This window comes from Eretmochelys imbricata, chromosome 26 (assembly GCF_965152235.1).
Source record: "Eretmochelys imbricata isolate rEreImb1 chromosome 26, rEreImb1.hap1, whole genome shotgun sequence".
Lineage (NCBI taxonomy): Eukaryota > Metazoa > Chordata > Testudines > Cheloniidae > Eretmochelys > Eretmochelys imbricata.
Window position 1 is genome coordinate 12,710,574 of NC_135597.1, and position 16,281 is coordinate 12,726,854.

The 16,281-nt window shown below is 46.1% G+C and overlaps 1 protein-coding gene across 1 annotated transcript in view; it reads left to right on the forward strand.

Annotated features, from left to right (window-relative positions):
• SLC4A5 (solute carrier family 4 member 5) overlaps window positions 1-16,281 on the forward strand; it is a 106,852-nt gene that overhangs the window by 59,265 nt on the left and 31,306 nt on the right. The window contains exons 9-14 of the mRNA XM_077805628.1: window positions 1,005-1,092; window positions 1,840-1,994; window positions 4,574-4,726; window positions 5,821-5,995; window positions 6,796-6,929; window positions 8,143-8,414. Coding sequence (XP_077661754.1) covers window positions 1,005-1,092; window positions 1,840-1,994; window positions 4,574-4,726; window positions 5,821-5,995; window positions 6,796-6,929; window positions 8,143-8,414 — 977 coding nt within the window. The remainder of the gene's footprint in view (window positions 1-1,004; window positions 1,093-1,839; window positions 1,995-4,573; window positions 4,727-5,820; window positions 5,996-6,795; window positions 6,930-8,142; window positions 8,415-16,281) is intronic.

Consider the following 16,281-nt stretch of genomic DNA (forward strand, 5'->3'; position numbering starts at 1 on the left):
AAGGACTAATGCAAAGTCCTGCACTTAGGATGGAAGAATCCCATGCACCGCTACAGACTAGGGACCGAGTGGCTAGGCAGCTGTTCTGCAGAAAAGGACCTAGGGGTTACGGTGGACGAGAAGCTGGATATGAGTCAACAGTGTGCCCTTGTTGCCAAGAAGGCTAACGGCATTTTGGGCTGTATAAGTAGGAGCATTGCAGTAGATCGAGGGACATAATCATTCCCCTCTATTCGACATTGGTGAGGCCTCATCTGGAGTACTGTGTCCAGTTTTGGGCCCCACACTACAAGAAGGATGTGGAAAAATTGGAAAGCGTCCAGTGGAGGGCAACAAAAATGATCAGGGGGCTGGAGCACATGACTTATGGGGAGAGGCTGAGGGACCTGGGATTATTTAGTCTGCAAAAGAGAAGAGTGAGGGGGGATTTGATAGCTGCTTTCAACTACCTGAAAGGGGGTTCCAAAGAGGATGGATCTAGACTGTTGTCAGGGTACCAGATGATAGAACAAGGAGTAATGGTCTCAAGTTGCAGTGGAGGAAGTTTACATTGGATATTAGGAAAAACTTTTTCATTAGGAGGGTGGTGAAACACTGGAATGCGTTACCTACGCAGGTGGTGGAATCTCCTTCCTTTGAGGTTTTTAAGGTCAGGCTTGACAAAGCCCTGGCTGGGATGATTTAGTTGGGGTTGGTCCTGCTTTGAGCAGGGGGTTGGACTAGATGACCTCCTGAGGTCCCTTCCAACCCTAATCTTCTATGATTCTATCTTGGGCCATTGAGCCCAGTCCCCTGCTATTGCAGGTAACCTTGTCATATAACTCTGATTGTAACTTTATCAAGCTCCATCTTGAAATAAGTTAGATTGATTGTTTGCCACCACTGCTCCTATTGGAATGGTTACCAAATACCTTTAGACCAGTCCTGCATACTGTCAAGAGTTGTAATTTAAACCACACAGTGCAAAGATGGCCATTAGCTCATGAGTTCTGTTCTTTTACCAGGTTCCTTTTTATTCTCCTGGGTCCTTCAGGAAAGGCAAAATCCTACAATGAAATCGGCCGAGCTATCGCTACCCTCATGGTCGATGATGTAAGTAAATCCGACGGCAGAGCCCTGCTCCTGTAGCATTCCCTTCACGTACGCTATGTCCAGGCGGTCCGTACATTTACGGGATTTCCCAGAGGTGAAATGAGACGTCCCATCATTTGGATGATTTAACTGGGAATTGGTCCTGCTTCGAGCAGGGGGTTGGACTAGATGACCTTCAGGGGTCCCTTCCAACCCTGATATTCTATGATTCTATGATCAGAGCTCCAGGACCAGAATGAAAACCGTAAGACCAGTTTGGCAGGTGCTGTAAAAATCTGTGCAATTCCATGGAAGTCAATGGAGATACAGCAGCTGAGGGATCTGCCCATAGGAATAAAGTTAAAATATTTGGGGGGGGATGTACACATGCCCATCCACCGCTGTCCTCCCTTGGATAGAATCTGTTCAGCTATGTGTCATAGGTTCCATATTGCCAACACTTAGCAAAGATTCTTCTTTCATTCAGATGACAGGGAACTGGGCTTTTAGAGCAGGAGGGTCTGAGTTCTATCCCAGCGAATGTGTGACATTCCAGTGTGCAGCACAGATTCATTCAGGTATTGTTCACAAGCACAGATGTTCACACTAGCAATGTGTGAGCCACAATCCGTGGTCCAAAATCTCTCTGATCTAGAAAGCATTTTAGATGAAGCCTAACCCTTCTTCTAGCAGAATTGGTTCTTCCCTCTCTCCCACTGCCTAGCTAACAGTTTGCCTAAACCGTTCGTCTACTCTGTGTATTCCCAGCTTTTCAGTGATGTGGCCTACAAGGCCAGGGACCGAGATGACCTGATTGCAGGAATAGATGAGTTTCTGGATGAAGTCATTGTCCTCCCACCAGGGGAGTGGGATCCAAACATTAGAATAGAGCCACCCAAAAAAGTACCTTCTGCTGAGAAGAGGTAGGTGGTGTTAATTGCAGTGCAGTTAATAGTGCACTGGACTGGGACTCAGCAGACCAGGGTTCTATTCCTGGCTCTGCTACTGGGTAACCATAGGCAACTCCCTGTGCCTCAATTTTCCCATCTATAAAATGGGGATAATGTCCCCTTTGTAAAGCACTTTGAAATCTATGGATTAAACAGCACTAAATAAGAGCTAAGTATTATTATTAGCAGCATAATGAACTTGATTCTGTTCATAGTTACAGTGGTGTAAATCAAGTCCATGGAATTACACTGATGTAAAACCAGCACAACCAGGGCAGCAGCATCAGTCTCAATGAGCTGGAGCTGAGCTGAATTTTGGGTAACACAGCCAATGAAATGGATGAAATGTGGCCATTCATTAGCAGAATTTGTATTAGCCTGGCCATTACTAGCATTCAGCCTCTGTGTTTAGGAACTCGGCACTGTCCCTTTTTAGACAAATGTAAACGTAGCTACTGTGAGGAATCTTTAAGGAATCTGCCTTGTATAATATTTTCTGTGACTCAATGCAAAGTTACTTAAGTACCATCTCTTCTTTCAAGCCAAGATACAAGCATTGCATGCAGATGCTAAAGTAATCTGTGGGCATGTAACCCTCTAAACTGGGGGATACAGATTATGCAGAGATCCATCCATCTCTTGTGCCAGGGCCAGAACGCTCTGGAACAACATTCCAGCACTTTTGCTGCATGGAGGACCTCATTTTGCAAGGACAAAATACGCTAAAGATTGCGACATGCTCCCTTACTGTGGCATAACATAGAAAGATTCCATGGCACTTTTCAGAGTTGCCAAACTCAAGCGTTTTTATTTGCCTTCCGGGTTTTGAGCCTTTTAGGGTGGCATCTGCACAGCGAGCAGCGGCCCGTGGCAGCAGGCCTCCGAGCGCGCGTCTACAGATCCAGGCTCGTGCTAGAGTGCTAAAAATAGCCATGCAGAGATTTGGTCTCGGGCTAGAGATCAGGCTCCGAAGCCTACAGAGGGGGCGTAGCTTTTTAGCACCTTAGCAGGAGCCCCATGAATTTGTAGAGCCGGGCTCTGAGACTCGCTGCTCCGGAGCGCTGCTCACTATGTAGACGCACCCTTAGAGGTCACATTTTCAAGTTTTTCTCTGCAACCGGTTTCTCTGGAAACTTACTTTTTTAAGTAAAAGCTAGCTCATCCCCTGCCTCCAGCAGCTGGCACTTTAAGGAGAAAAACACCAACTTTCTCAAGACTTACAGGACAATCTCAGGCTGTGGAGAGTTGCTTTTTGGGGCAAGAGAAATGCTAGATCCAAGTGACATCTTACCAAAATATATTCCACTCCCGGGTGCAGTATGCTCCGTTTTTCATGATGCATTAATCCAGTAACTAAAGGTGTGCACATGACCTAAACTGGAGCATGTGTGAGTTTTTCCTCTCCTATTGGTAGGAAAAACTCCAGGAACAGAGAAGGTGGGTGGAGAGTGGAACTAATTTTCTAACTGCACCTCCTGGGTGACCCCCTGTGGCCAGGTTTTGCACAAGAGCAGTGTGTCGGGTGTTAGTGAAGAGAATGCTGGGGGCTGGGTTACACCTCTGTCCCTCGTGGAAAGCATTTTTTGATGTTTCATATTTTTTTTTAAATGGTTTTCTCAAGGAAATCCAAATGTGGGTTTTGTGATTCTTCAGTATGCACCATTCCTCACCTCTTGTGTTGCACCATTCCTCACCTCTGGCAGTTGTTGCAGTGTGGCTGGCAGTGTTACAATGGCTGCTTGTGGGTCAATGGAAGCAATTTCTATAAGTATCCTCTATAATCCTCTAAGATGACTGTGAGGCTTGTGAAGGTTCCATGTAAATGGAAAAATAACAATAGGCTAATGATCTATACCATTAAAAGAAATAACAGGCATGTGGTAGCTGGTATAAAACTCAAGGCTCCTACACAACCCTTGGCTTTTGTGTAGACTAGACCAGGTTGTGCAAGAATCTGTCTGCCTCACCCACAATCACAGATTCAGGTTGTTCTGTACTTCACTCTGCAATAAACGGGCAGAGCCCTCCAGTGTGGCCTAGTGTCCAGAGCATTGGAGTGGGGGGATCTGGGGTCTATTTCTGGCTCTGCCACTGGTGTGTTGGGTGACCTTGGCCAAGTTGCTGTGCCTCAGTTTCCCCATCTGTAACATGGAGATGATACTGTGCAGTGCTTTGAGATGAGATAAAACATGCTCTAGGAGAGCTAGGTGTGTTTACTTATTATTGGAAGCCCTAGATTATCCTAAAGGCAAATCCAACCAAAAATCAAAATGCTGCCCCAGACACAACTGTGCTAAAGGGAGGCCCTGCGTGTACAGCCGGGATCTTGGGAGTCAAGACTCCTGGAAGTCCTGATTCTCCGTGTGACCTTGGAGAAGTTGCTTCACCTCCATGTGCCTCAATTATCCCCATCTACAAAGGGGAATCAGGAATGACCAACCCCTCGGGGTGCAGGGAGGCTAAACTCCTGCTGGTTGCGAAGTGCCTTGAGCCCTTTCTGGGGAGAGGGGAGATGCTGTTGTTCCCGTCATGGCCCCCAGTGTCTCTCTCAGGAAATCCGTGTTCTCGCTGAACGAAGCAGGGCAGATGAACGGCACCGCAGGAGGAGCGGCAGGAGGGGGCGGCGGTGGTGGAGGGGGCGGCAGCGAGGATGGAGAAATGCCAGCAGTTCATGAAGCTGGAGAAGAGCTTGTCTGGACAGGCAGGTAAGCAAAGCCTCGGCCCCTGAAACCTTGCGCAGTGCACAGACGAGAGCGCCGGATGGTGCCAGCCTGGGTCCTGTGCTTCGGGGCAATATGCCCTCTCCTACAACCTCCTCCACCCTGTGGCCTCGCATCTTCCCTTCCCCTTCAAGGATAAATGACATTCCCCACCCCACCCCAGATGCAAGCACCTCTGCCCCCCTCCCAGCACACTCCCCAACACCCCCAGTGGTGATAATGGTTCTAGTCCTCTCCTCCCAACCTGCCCTTCCCCCCAAATGTCCGTGAGGCCTCAGTTATGCTTTGATTTACACAGATCCTTACAAAGGTGAAGGCCAGCACTGATGGGTGTTGGTGCAAAAGTGCCTTTGAGTGTGCAAAATGGGGAGTTGCCCACGCAACATCTCACATGCGTGCACAATTGCTTATGCTTGCAGCTGAAGGCCAAGAAGCAAAATTTGCTTGACCTAGTCTCGTGGCTAAATGCTGCCAGGAAAAGTCAGAGCAAGTGTCAGACTAGACTCCGCCTTGGGGTCGGCGCACGCCACAGAAACATCCGTGCCCCAGAACGCAATCCCTGATGCGTACGGTTGACACGGGGCTCGTTGGTTGCTTGTGCCCTCCTCATCCGTTTGTTGCACTCACCTCTTCTCTCATGCTTAAAGTATGTCTGTATTGCAATCACAGGGTGTGTTTGCAGCTTGTGTAGCCAAAGCTGAGCGAGCTTTAATCTAGCTGGCACAGCAATTGGAACAAGAGAGCTGCAGCAAAACCTGCAGCAAAACCTGCTCCAGTGCCCAGTACTCCAAGCCCGCCTGGAACTGTGGGTATTTACTTGTGAGGCTAGTCCACTAAAGCTTGATTAAAGCTAGCCTCAAGTAGGGCTGCATAAACAGCAGTCATCCCCTGCTATCGCACACCCTCGTGAACTCTTCGGGACGGGGCCGCGTCCTTGTTATGCATTTATACAATACCTAGTGCAGTGGGGTCCCGAGCCCAGGTACTACGGCAACGCAAATAATAATCCTAAATTGCCTGGTTCCACTGAGAGCTCATGGGATTGCCACACCTGGGACCCTTCTGCGTGTCTCCCCCAGGTTTTGCGGCGGCCTGTATTTGGATATCAAGAGGAAACTGCCCTGGTTCCCCAGTGATTTCTACGAAGGCTTTCATATCCAGTCTATCTCTGCCATCCTCTTCATTTACCTGGGCTGCATCACAAATGCCATAACTTTTGGGGGGCTGCTTGGTGATGCTACAGACAACTACCAGGTAAACCAAAGAGCTGCCCAGGGAGTTCTCCTTCTCCAAAGGATTATTAGAGCTGGACCCCAGCCAGAAAGTTTGGCCGCAGATGCCCCAGTGTTTGCAGGGTGGCTTTTGTTGGCACGTGCCTTAGCTGTGCTGCATGGTGAGACATTGCAGCTCCTGTCCCTTGATAACACATGGGGCAGATAGCAGGATTCACAGCAGCTGGCTATAACCCATACGCAGGAGGCCAGGTTCCTGTGGAGTTGCAGCCAGTTCTCCTCCCTAATGTGGTAGATAAATATCCCCGCCCTGTTGCTGTGAGAGATTTCCACCCCGGTGCACCTCCATGGCACAGGGCAGGACTGCGGTCCTTGGTATGAAAAGCCATTCCTAGCTAAGACTTGGACATAACCGTCACTCAGCCTGAGGGGGCATCTTGGAGTCTGCAATCCCTCAAACTGCCACGTCTGAGCCCCACAGGTACCTCACAGTGCGACGAGTCTGTAATGAAATCGCTGCTTCTGCTAGCGTTTTTCCTGCCTGTTTGTCGCACGGCACCTGTGCTCAGTGTGGTAATTCACCAACGCCCATTCAGCTTAGTATCCTCCCCAAACCGCTGACACGGGTCTTGAGGGACGGAGCGGGGATTCTTGCGCTGCCTGATTCCAGTGAGACACAAGCCGGGAAGAAAGTGCAGGAGAACTGCCGTGAGTGTGTTCTGCAGCCACGCTCTGTGATTAGACCTCCCCTTGGCACGACTCCTCTGCTGCAACCCAGTGCATGTGTCTGACCTTCTCCCCACGTTGTTTCTCTTCCCAAAGGGGGTCATGGAGAGCTTCCTCGGCACGGCGATGGCCGGCTCCCTGTTCTGCTTCTTTGCCGGTCAGCCGCTCATTATCCTGAGCAGCACAGGGCCCATCCTCATCTTCGAAAAGCTACTCTTCGACTTCAGCAAGTAGGTGGAGCTCACTGAGAATCGCGGCCCTCACAGCGGTAATGCCAAAGTGGGGAGCGGGGCACAAGAGCAGGACAGGTTCAGAGTCATGGTTGAGGCCTACATACCGTCCCTCTAGCCATGTCATTATGGCTGTGGGCAGCACTCCAGGTGGGTCTACCAGAGAGAAGAGGCCGAGAGAGCCTACTCTACAGCTCTGCGAGTCTCCCAGTGAGAACAGTTTTGAAGCAGGTGCTCAGGAGACCACTAGCAGAGCGAGTGGGGAAGGGAACACAGCTGCTGCTCCTCTGCTTTGAGCAGAGGGAGCTTCCCCCATCTTCTCCCTAACTTTTCCACAGTTCTCTCTTCAGCGGATGCTGGGGGAGCTCCCCCAGTGGGGTTGCTTACGGGGGCAGGGCATCAGCAATCGGCCCAGTCATTGGCCGTCTCAGCCCAGTGGCCAAAGACTGGATGGGCCATGGAGACTGAGCTACCTCTCACCCTTGTCAGTGGCAGCTGCTGTGCTGGTTAGGGGAACGTTGGCAGGGTGGAGTGAGGAAACTCGTGCCACACCTGTCCTGTGGATGACTCTCTTGATCTCTTCTTCTTGGAGCAGAGATCCTGTCTGGGGTTCTCTGCTTGGTGTCCCCTACTGGGGTTCTTCTATTGCACCTTTGAGTCCATCCCCATCCCTGTACCTCAGAGTTAGAGAGGAAGGATGGGGCAGTGGTTAGGGCACTAGACTGGGACTTTGGAGGCCTACGTTCAATTCCCAGCTCTGCCACAGACTATTCATGTGACCTTGGGCAAGTCACATAGTCTCTGTGCTTCAGTTCCCCCTCTGAGTTGGGGATACCAGCACTGCCCTATTTCACAGGGGTGTTGCAAGAATAGATAAGGATGGAAATGGAGGCCATATAAGTACACAGACTCGGATTTATTTCAGAGTAACAGCCGTGTTAGTCTGTCTTTGCAAAAAGAAAAGGAGTACTTGTGGCACCTTAGAGACTAACCAATTTATTTGAGCATGAGCTTTCGTGAGCTACAGACTCTGATTTCTTTTTCCAGGAGGGTGGCCATTATTATTGGGGTGAAAGGACCCTATGGGGGGGGGCTCTTCCTTTCACTGGAGATCAGATATGGTGACACTTTCCATGAGCCCTCAGATGCTGTATCTCTCTTTCCTGAGCAGAGCTGTCGTTTTGTTCTGAACTTCTGTTGTGCACAATTCCAGAGGCAACAGCATAGACTACATGGAGTTCCGCCTGTGGATCGGCTTACATTCTGCCCTGCAGTGCCTTATCCTGGTGGCTACAGACGCCAGCTTCATTATAAAGTACATCACGCGCTTCACTGAGGAGGGATTCTCCACCCTCATCAGCTTTATATTCATCTATGATGCTATCAAGAAGATGATCGGAGCCTTTAAGTATTACCCTATCAATGCAGACTTCAAACCAGACTACGTGACCATGTACAAATGCGAGTGCATTGCTCCTGACCCAGGTGAGTACAAGTCCTATTCCCTGTTGAAAATTTCACTGTGAAATTGCCGATTGTTTGAACCACGCAGCGGTCATGCTGAGGTCCAGTTCTTGAGAAAGAGTGTTGCACAGCTTCCTGATTGGTCCTTGCAAATTGTGGAGGGGCGGGTAGCCTTTGCTGCATGAGCTTCATTTGGTGATTTACTCCAGCAGCTTGTTTTAAATGGAAGCAGTGCTGCCTAGTTGTTGGAACACTGGGCTGGAACTTGGGAGACCTAGATTCTCTTCCCAGTTCTGTCACTGGCCTGCTGGGTGACCTTGGGCAAGTCTCTGTGCCTCAGTTTCCCCATCTGTAAAGTGTGTGGGGGGGGTATGATACTGACCAGCTATGTAAAGTGCTTTGAGATCTCCTGACAATATGATTATTAAATCTTGGCCAGCTGCACTTTCAAAGAACATTCCTGGATACAAGTTTCACACCCCCACGATAGAGAGGTTATGAGGGCTGTGGCGGTGTACCTGTGGGCACAGTACCTCTGGTTCCCTATAGCAGTGCTCCCAAAATGGAACAAAAACAAATTTTAAACAAAAACATCATCTTCTTGGCAGGCCAGCCCATCCCCGGTCACTGAGATAGTGCAGCAAAATACCTCCTCTGTAGATGGCCAGATGTAAAACCATAGGAATCAGAGATGGAGAAGACTTGTTTAGATCCAACTTCCAGACAATGCTGGATTGTTCCCGAGAGTATATTCTTGAATGGTTTTATCATCTCCAGTTGTAAGTGTGTTCAGTGACAGGACTTCCGTGGGATATTCACTAGGTTTCCACAACCCTTTTGACTGGTTCACCCCTTGGTCCTTTTCTAGAAATGCATCTGTGTAGGAATTGGGGGTGGGGTGTTTTGTTCTGATTTTTAACAGCTACGTACGGTACTGCGCTGATTTCTACCACCGCAAAGATACAAAGGGATAGGGCAATTCAAGGAATACGACATTGGGTGAGAGGAAAACAAACTTTTTCCAGAGCCAAGATGTACCCGTTCTCTGCCAATGGCTGTATTGAAGAAGGCTGTATTTTAGGCTCATTTATATCACACCAAAACCAACCAAACAGCTTTTTATTTTTATTTCATACTCAATATTCATATTTGCTCTTGGAAGTAAATTTCCAAATTATCCAGAATTCAGATTCACACTGAGTAGTGTAAAAGTACTTGTAGCACTCAGAAGGGAACAGAGTCATTTATTGTCATGGTATCAGGAAATGTTTTCCCTCAGAATTGCTGATTTATTTAAGGGGAGAAAAATGCTCTTGGAGATTTTAAAATCACTATGGAAGGAGAAGGTAGAAAGGTACGACAACATCACACACGCTCTGGAAACAGAAATGTAGAAATAAGCACTGGCCTGCAAAATAACCTCCACAGACATCTGTCTGATTGCACTTCATTACACGTTAGCTGCTTATCTGATGTGCTGGAAGTAACATGCGTCGCTTTTTTTGGTTTCTTTTCTTGACTCGTGGTCATCCACGATGGGCATTTGTGCTACTAACCAACCACAACACTGTGTGTAGTTCACCTCCAGCTCAGATACCGTGGTGATGAGCACCGTTACGGATACCTAGGCAGATCATATTGCATCGTCTCATTGTGACACAGCGGGTATGTCTACACGGCAGCCTGGGGTGTGATTTGCAGCTCCTGTAGGGGTACCTCTGGACTAGCTGTACTCTAGCTAGATCTGCGAAGCTTCTGGGTACATACACGTTGGTGCTGTCTGCATCACTATTTTTTAGCAAGCTTTTTAGGTCACTTGTTGACATATCATCCTGACATGAGGACACTGGGTTGTGAGGTTTCAGAGTAGCAGCCGTGTTAGTCTGTATCCGCAAAAAGAAAAGGAGGACTTGTGGCACCTTAGAGACAAACAAATTTATTTGAGCATCAGCTTTCATGAGCTATAGCTCACTTCATCGGATGCACGCAGTGGAAAATACAATGGGGAGATTTTATATACACAGAGAGCATGAAACAAATGGGTGTTACCATTCACACTGTAACGAGAGTAATCAGTCTGTACCGTGATGTCATGATTTCACTTGTGAAACTGTGGACTGTCCCACCAGCCTTATGTGTGTTTTCTTTTTCTTCTTATGAAGTGTGTCAGTGTGTTGACATGTTAATTGACAATAATTATAACAATCTTGCAGCCATTCAGCTCCAAACTAAGGGCTTGACCCTGTAAGGGCTGAGCACTTGGGCCTGATCCAGTGAAAGTCTTAAGATGCACTTAAAGTTAAGCACACAAGTAGCCTGACTGAAGTCGTCAATGAAACTATGCAGATGTTTAAAAGTTAAGCACATCTTTAAGTGTTCTGCTGAATTCAGCTAGAATGCTTGATAGAGGCTTAAATCAATATAGGACTCTCCACTCACATTCCCCATATCTGGAGAGTCTTAGGGACTATATTTGTTTCCTTTCAAGCTAAGCAGGCAGAAACATGCTACTGACTGCTGCAAGTTCTTCCCGGGTTGTTTTGGTCTGGAAGCATCTCTACGTTTTTTTTCCCATCGGTTCATTCAGGGCTAGCCTATATTACCGCGTTACGTCGGCCCAGCTGCGCCGCTGGCCACGGTGCATCTTTGCCAGATGTGCTCAACAGGAGAGCTGTCTCCTGTTAACAACATTACTCCACCTCCATGAGAGGGGCAAGCCATGTCTGCAGGAGAGCGTCTCTCGCCGACATAGTGCTGCATGGACTCCGCTGTAAGTCGACTTACGTCACTCAGAGGCTTTTTCACACGCCTGAGCGACATAACTTACATCGACTTAAGTGGTAGTGGAGACAAGCCCGCAGCGAAGACAAGAAGAAGTTCATGGACTCTTGGAATTCTTCAGTGGTGTCATTATTGTGTTTTCTCGTGTTGACAGCACCCTGCTCTGCATTGCAGTGGCTGTTTTGCTTTGTGGTTAAGGCCCTATGGTCATCCTGCCAAAGCGTCTTGCTGAAACTTCAGTTTGCACCTTTGTGCTGACTGTAGAAAAAAGTAATATCCCATCTCGAAATCCGTCCGCAGTGAAGTGCATCACTGAGCATTTGTGCACAGTTTGGTTTGTTTGGTCCTTTGCCATCTTTACTCTTGTAAAATCATAGAAACTACGGACTTTGATTTCCGTATCCTCAGCCAGTGCAGGCTTGTTTCCTACAGTGTGTTCTAAAATGTCTTGGCCAAAGCTGGTAAACGGGTCTGATCCGAATATTAAATCTGCTGGGCAGTAAATGCTGCCACTGAAGCATTTAGCTGGCTTTGCTCGTGTTTAAATATTGGTTTGTTGAAGTTTTTTCCTGCATTAATAGCAAGTAACCTTTCAGAAAGACCTGCTGTCAGCATAAGCATTCTTCCTCTTTTTTGTAGGAACATAAGAATGCCCATATACCAAACAGAACAATTGTCCATCAACCCAGGTCTCTAATATCCTATCTCTAGCATCCTTTACTAGATGCTTCAGAGGAAATTGAAAAATTCCTGGTCCAGTACACAATTGCATTCAGTCCAGTTCTGCAGAAACCCGCTGGATTGTCTCCTTGCCAGGCAGTATTTGAGCTTGGTGTAGTGGTTAGAGCAGAAAGAAAAGGAGGACTTGTGGCACCTTAGAGACTAACAAATTTATTAGAGCAGGGAACTCGGAGCTAGGACTTTTGGGTCCTATTCTTAGCTCTGCCACAGAAGTGCTGTGTGTGCATGGGCACATTACTCAGTTTACCTAATGAAGCATTGGCACTTCAAGGGTAATATACTTGGTGCACGGGGATCACTGGAGCTATGTTTCTCCATGGTGTACATGATACATCAGGTAGTCAAGGCAGCTAGTGCGAGAGGGCAAGGGAAATTTCCACAATATATATTGAAGGCCGAGTAGAGCGGTAATCCAATGGCAGGTTCCGGGAACGCGCACAGGAATGCAGGGATCGGCAGGTGCATTAAGATGCAGAACTGTTTCTGACAACTCATACGGGCAGATGGGATCCTGTTAGTTCCCACTTACAGTATTGGAGGGGCAAAAAGAACTAGGGCCTGAGACAGTGTGTGGTCCTCTAGGGTAAAAACTGTAGGAACAACCCTAGAGAAAGCTTAAGAGATTTATGTTTGGTTGTTATAAGATAACAGTAAAGACAGACTCCAGGAAGTGGAGGAGCTAAGTTTGGACCAGGTCTGGGGTGTGCGTGTCCTGTTTGCAGCAGAGTGGGAACTTGGCCTACAGGCAATTTCCGTTTGCTACCTTGCTGACACATACCTTCACTTCCTCTAAATGGGGACAGAAAACAGCAGCTCTTTTCTTTTTGAAAAACAAACAAAATATCTTCTCTGACTTGGAATTTACGGTTTAATCTGATTGGAAACATGTTCCTGTTAACGTGCAATTGGTGAGGTCACCGCAGGGATATGTACAGTGCCATCCTGAAAGATGCATGTCAAATGTTGCCTGCTGGTGTCTGCCAGTAATTCTCCACCAGAACACTGAGTACATGACACAACCATATGGAATGCAGATGGAGAGACAGAGGAAGCTAGAGAAGGCAACCAGCCCCCTTACAAGTCTCTGTCCTTTTGTTGATTTAGGAATAACATACTACCTGGTTTGGGCTACTGGCTCCTATTGCTGAGCTATAGTTCTCTGAGAAATATATGACTATATGTATTTTTACTGCCAATTCCAAGTCCTGCTAGCTACTACAGTTACTGCAACCACTAGGTCACATACCATTTCCAGTTTCTTCCCTTCAGAATCATCCATCTGGGCTGGCTGGAAAATTTTCCATCTGAATTTTTGTCTAATGGAAAACTGGATTTTTTTGACCAAAAATGAACATTTTACCAAAAAGTGCCTATGTTTCTTGAAAAAATTCAGTTTCTCGTTGGAAAACTAAGGTCTTAACAAACACACTTTTTTCAAATTTTTTGGCCAAAATTTTATTTGTTTTCAGTTGCCAAAAACTGGGGGGAAATCAGGGTTTTTTCATGAAAAGTCAGAATTTTCTGCAGGGAAAACCCCTTCATTTTCCAACCAGCTCTTTCATGCATATCTCAGTGAATTCCCTTCCTGTTTGGAGAAACTGTCAAATATTTTAAAGCAAAAGTTTGGATTTTGTTTGAAAAAACCACAACTAATATGATTAGAAAGATTTTCAGGACACTTACATTTCAAGGAAAACAGGAGGAATTTGCATTGACCCCTTCCCCCTCATTTTGAAAGAAAGCTTACGCTCAAATAAATTGGTTAGTCTCTAAGGTGCCACAAGTACTCCTTCATCATCCTACAGTTTTAGAAACTCAAACATAAATCATCATCCTAGTGCAAATAAGACAGAAAGTGAAACTTAACATAAATACACTGAAACTGAGCAGTCTAGTTTCACTGAGTCTAAACTGAGTTGAATCCATGCAGATAAAATTCGTGAATAATGAAAAGTAAATTCATTTTTTATATTCCAGTTTTAATCACATATCACAAGATTTTTTTACTATATTAATTTAATCTTGAAAGTGCCTCTTAAATTTCAGTCTGCATAAACGGTTCGTTTATTTAGCTCTTTTTTGCAGTGAAAATTGAGTTATTCCTGAGATTGAAAAATCGTCTGTCTTTGCAAAAATGTTGCCTATTTGTTTGGCAGGAAAATCAAGCCTCTTAAACTGGCTTAGAAATTCTAACTTTTTTCTTTTCCAGGTCTATTTTTAATCACTTTTCTTAAATCATCCCACATTTTAAAACTCTGACTAGAGAGGCTGCAATTTCTTGCTGCCAGAGGATCAAATTCTGTTCTTGGTGAAGTCACTGCATATCTGGAGTCACTCCAGAGACTTCAGTGGAGTGATTCTCATTTCAACTGATGTAAGGACCTGATGCTGTAGAAGCCTGCGGTGGTGCAGGATCAGGCCCTTCCAGAAAGCAGAATTTGACCCTTTGAGTCGTCTTTTCTGAAACAGCACTTCCCACTCAGTGGCCACAGGTCTGCTAGCCTGAAAAAGTGCTTCCCCTCCCTGGGCACAGTCTGGGTGACCTTGTGAAGCATTAAATATAAAAAAGGGAAATCTGAAGAGAGGGCCCTGTCTCTGTCTGGTGCAATGCAGAGGGAAAAAAGGACTGTTTCAAAAAAGAAATGGACTATCATGTGTGCAAAGTTACCACAAAAATATTCCCAAAACATTGGTGAACTTTTCCAGTTTGATTAAATGTTGCATATACGCGCAACTTTCTGCACAAATTTGCTAATACTTTCTTTTCCGTACATTGCTGAGCAATACCCAAATGGAAGGCATCAGTAGACAGAGGCAAGAGCCGTGGAAGCTGAAATCCACTAGTGAGCCAAAGGACAGTTGTGGCCGTGCAGGCTTGCCCCGTGCAATGCCGGAGACTTCACTCAGTTCTGACTGGGAAAAACTCCAAGCATGGAGTTACATTGGTTTAAAATCAGTGTGAGAACAGAATCAGGTCCTTCATCTCTAGGGATGATTTGCTAGCATAGTCTCCATGGCTCATTTGACTTCTGAGATGGCCCGTCTATTACAACCAGTTGTAATGGGGGGTTAGTGGGTTCCCGCAAACTGCTCTGAAACCCACACATTTCACATGTGTTTCCTGTGAACACCAGCTGGGATCCACGTTTGAACTAGAGAGAACTAAATCAACTCGTCTGATTTCTGAGGACATTAGCACAAAAGAATGTTTCTTTTTGGCTTCATCATCATCATCTTTTTAGCAGGATGGTCTCCTGTAGTAATAGCTTCCTTTGAACACAAACCCATATCGGGGTGTAGTGACAGGTGAACTATACAGAAGCGCGTGGGAGTCACAGGGCACTTTCTGCTTTGGACTGTGTCTAAACAACATGATCTAGCCCACGGAGACTGAATTACTCTCACACCTAGAAGCAGTCCCTCAGGACAGAGTTTGAGGCATGTTGGCCAAGTCTGTGTGGACAGCTAACCTTCTTTTCATCCATGCAGTATCTGTTCTGTGGACAAAGGATTTCAGTCTCCAGAGCTGTCAAGCTGGCATCTTTTTACCATCACTGAGTTAATTTAAAAATAAAATGTATTTTAAGTGACTTAAATCTGAGCTGAGCAAATCAAAACCACACGTATCTCCTTTGTTACACGCAAACCCCGAAGTCCACATGGAAACCCCATTCTCCTCTAGAAGTTTTTCTACGCTGTAAACCCTCAATCTCCTCCCAACAGCAGCAACACTTAGACTTGATCTTTCACCTGGGTTGCTCTGGGCATCTAATAAAGTGGTCTCCGATTTGGACATTTCACTCTTCCAGATATTGAGAGTGTGTTAATCTCCTTTTGGTCCTTTTATTTATTTTTGTTAGTTCTGATTTTTGACTATTGTAACTGATTTGTACCATATTTGTCTCTGCTGCACACATCTATTTGGCTGCTTTCAATCTCAAGTGAGTATCGCTTTATAAATATTAAAATTATTTAATATTTGATACTCTTACCCTTTTGTTTTAGTTTTATTTTTTTAATGTTTCCTACTTTTATCTCGAGTCCAATATATCCATTTGTGTAAAGCACTTTTATGGGCCTTCTCAGAAAAATACAGCCAATGCTACAGTATTCTTTAAGATGGGCAATGAACAATTTAAAGCAGTAGAAATTGCAAATATGTCTGGTTCTGGAAAAGCTAAAGGTTATCGAAAGAAACCTTTAACATTGTAAAGTCTGGAGTTAATCGAACCAAAAGTCACATTAGTTCAGTTTTCCCTTCCTTTTTCTCTGGTGGTGGAGTATTGTTTTGGTAGCACCAAGGGCTCTGATTCTAACCCAGCAATCACTTCTCCTTCATTAATTATCCTGTGTAGTTCATCGGGGA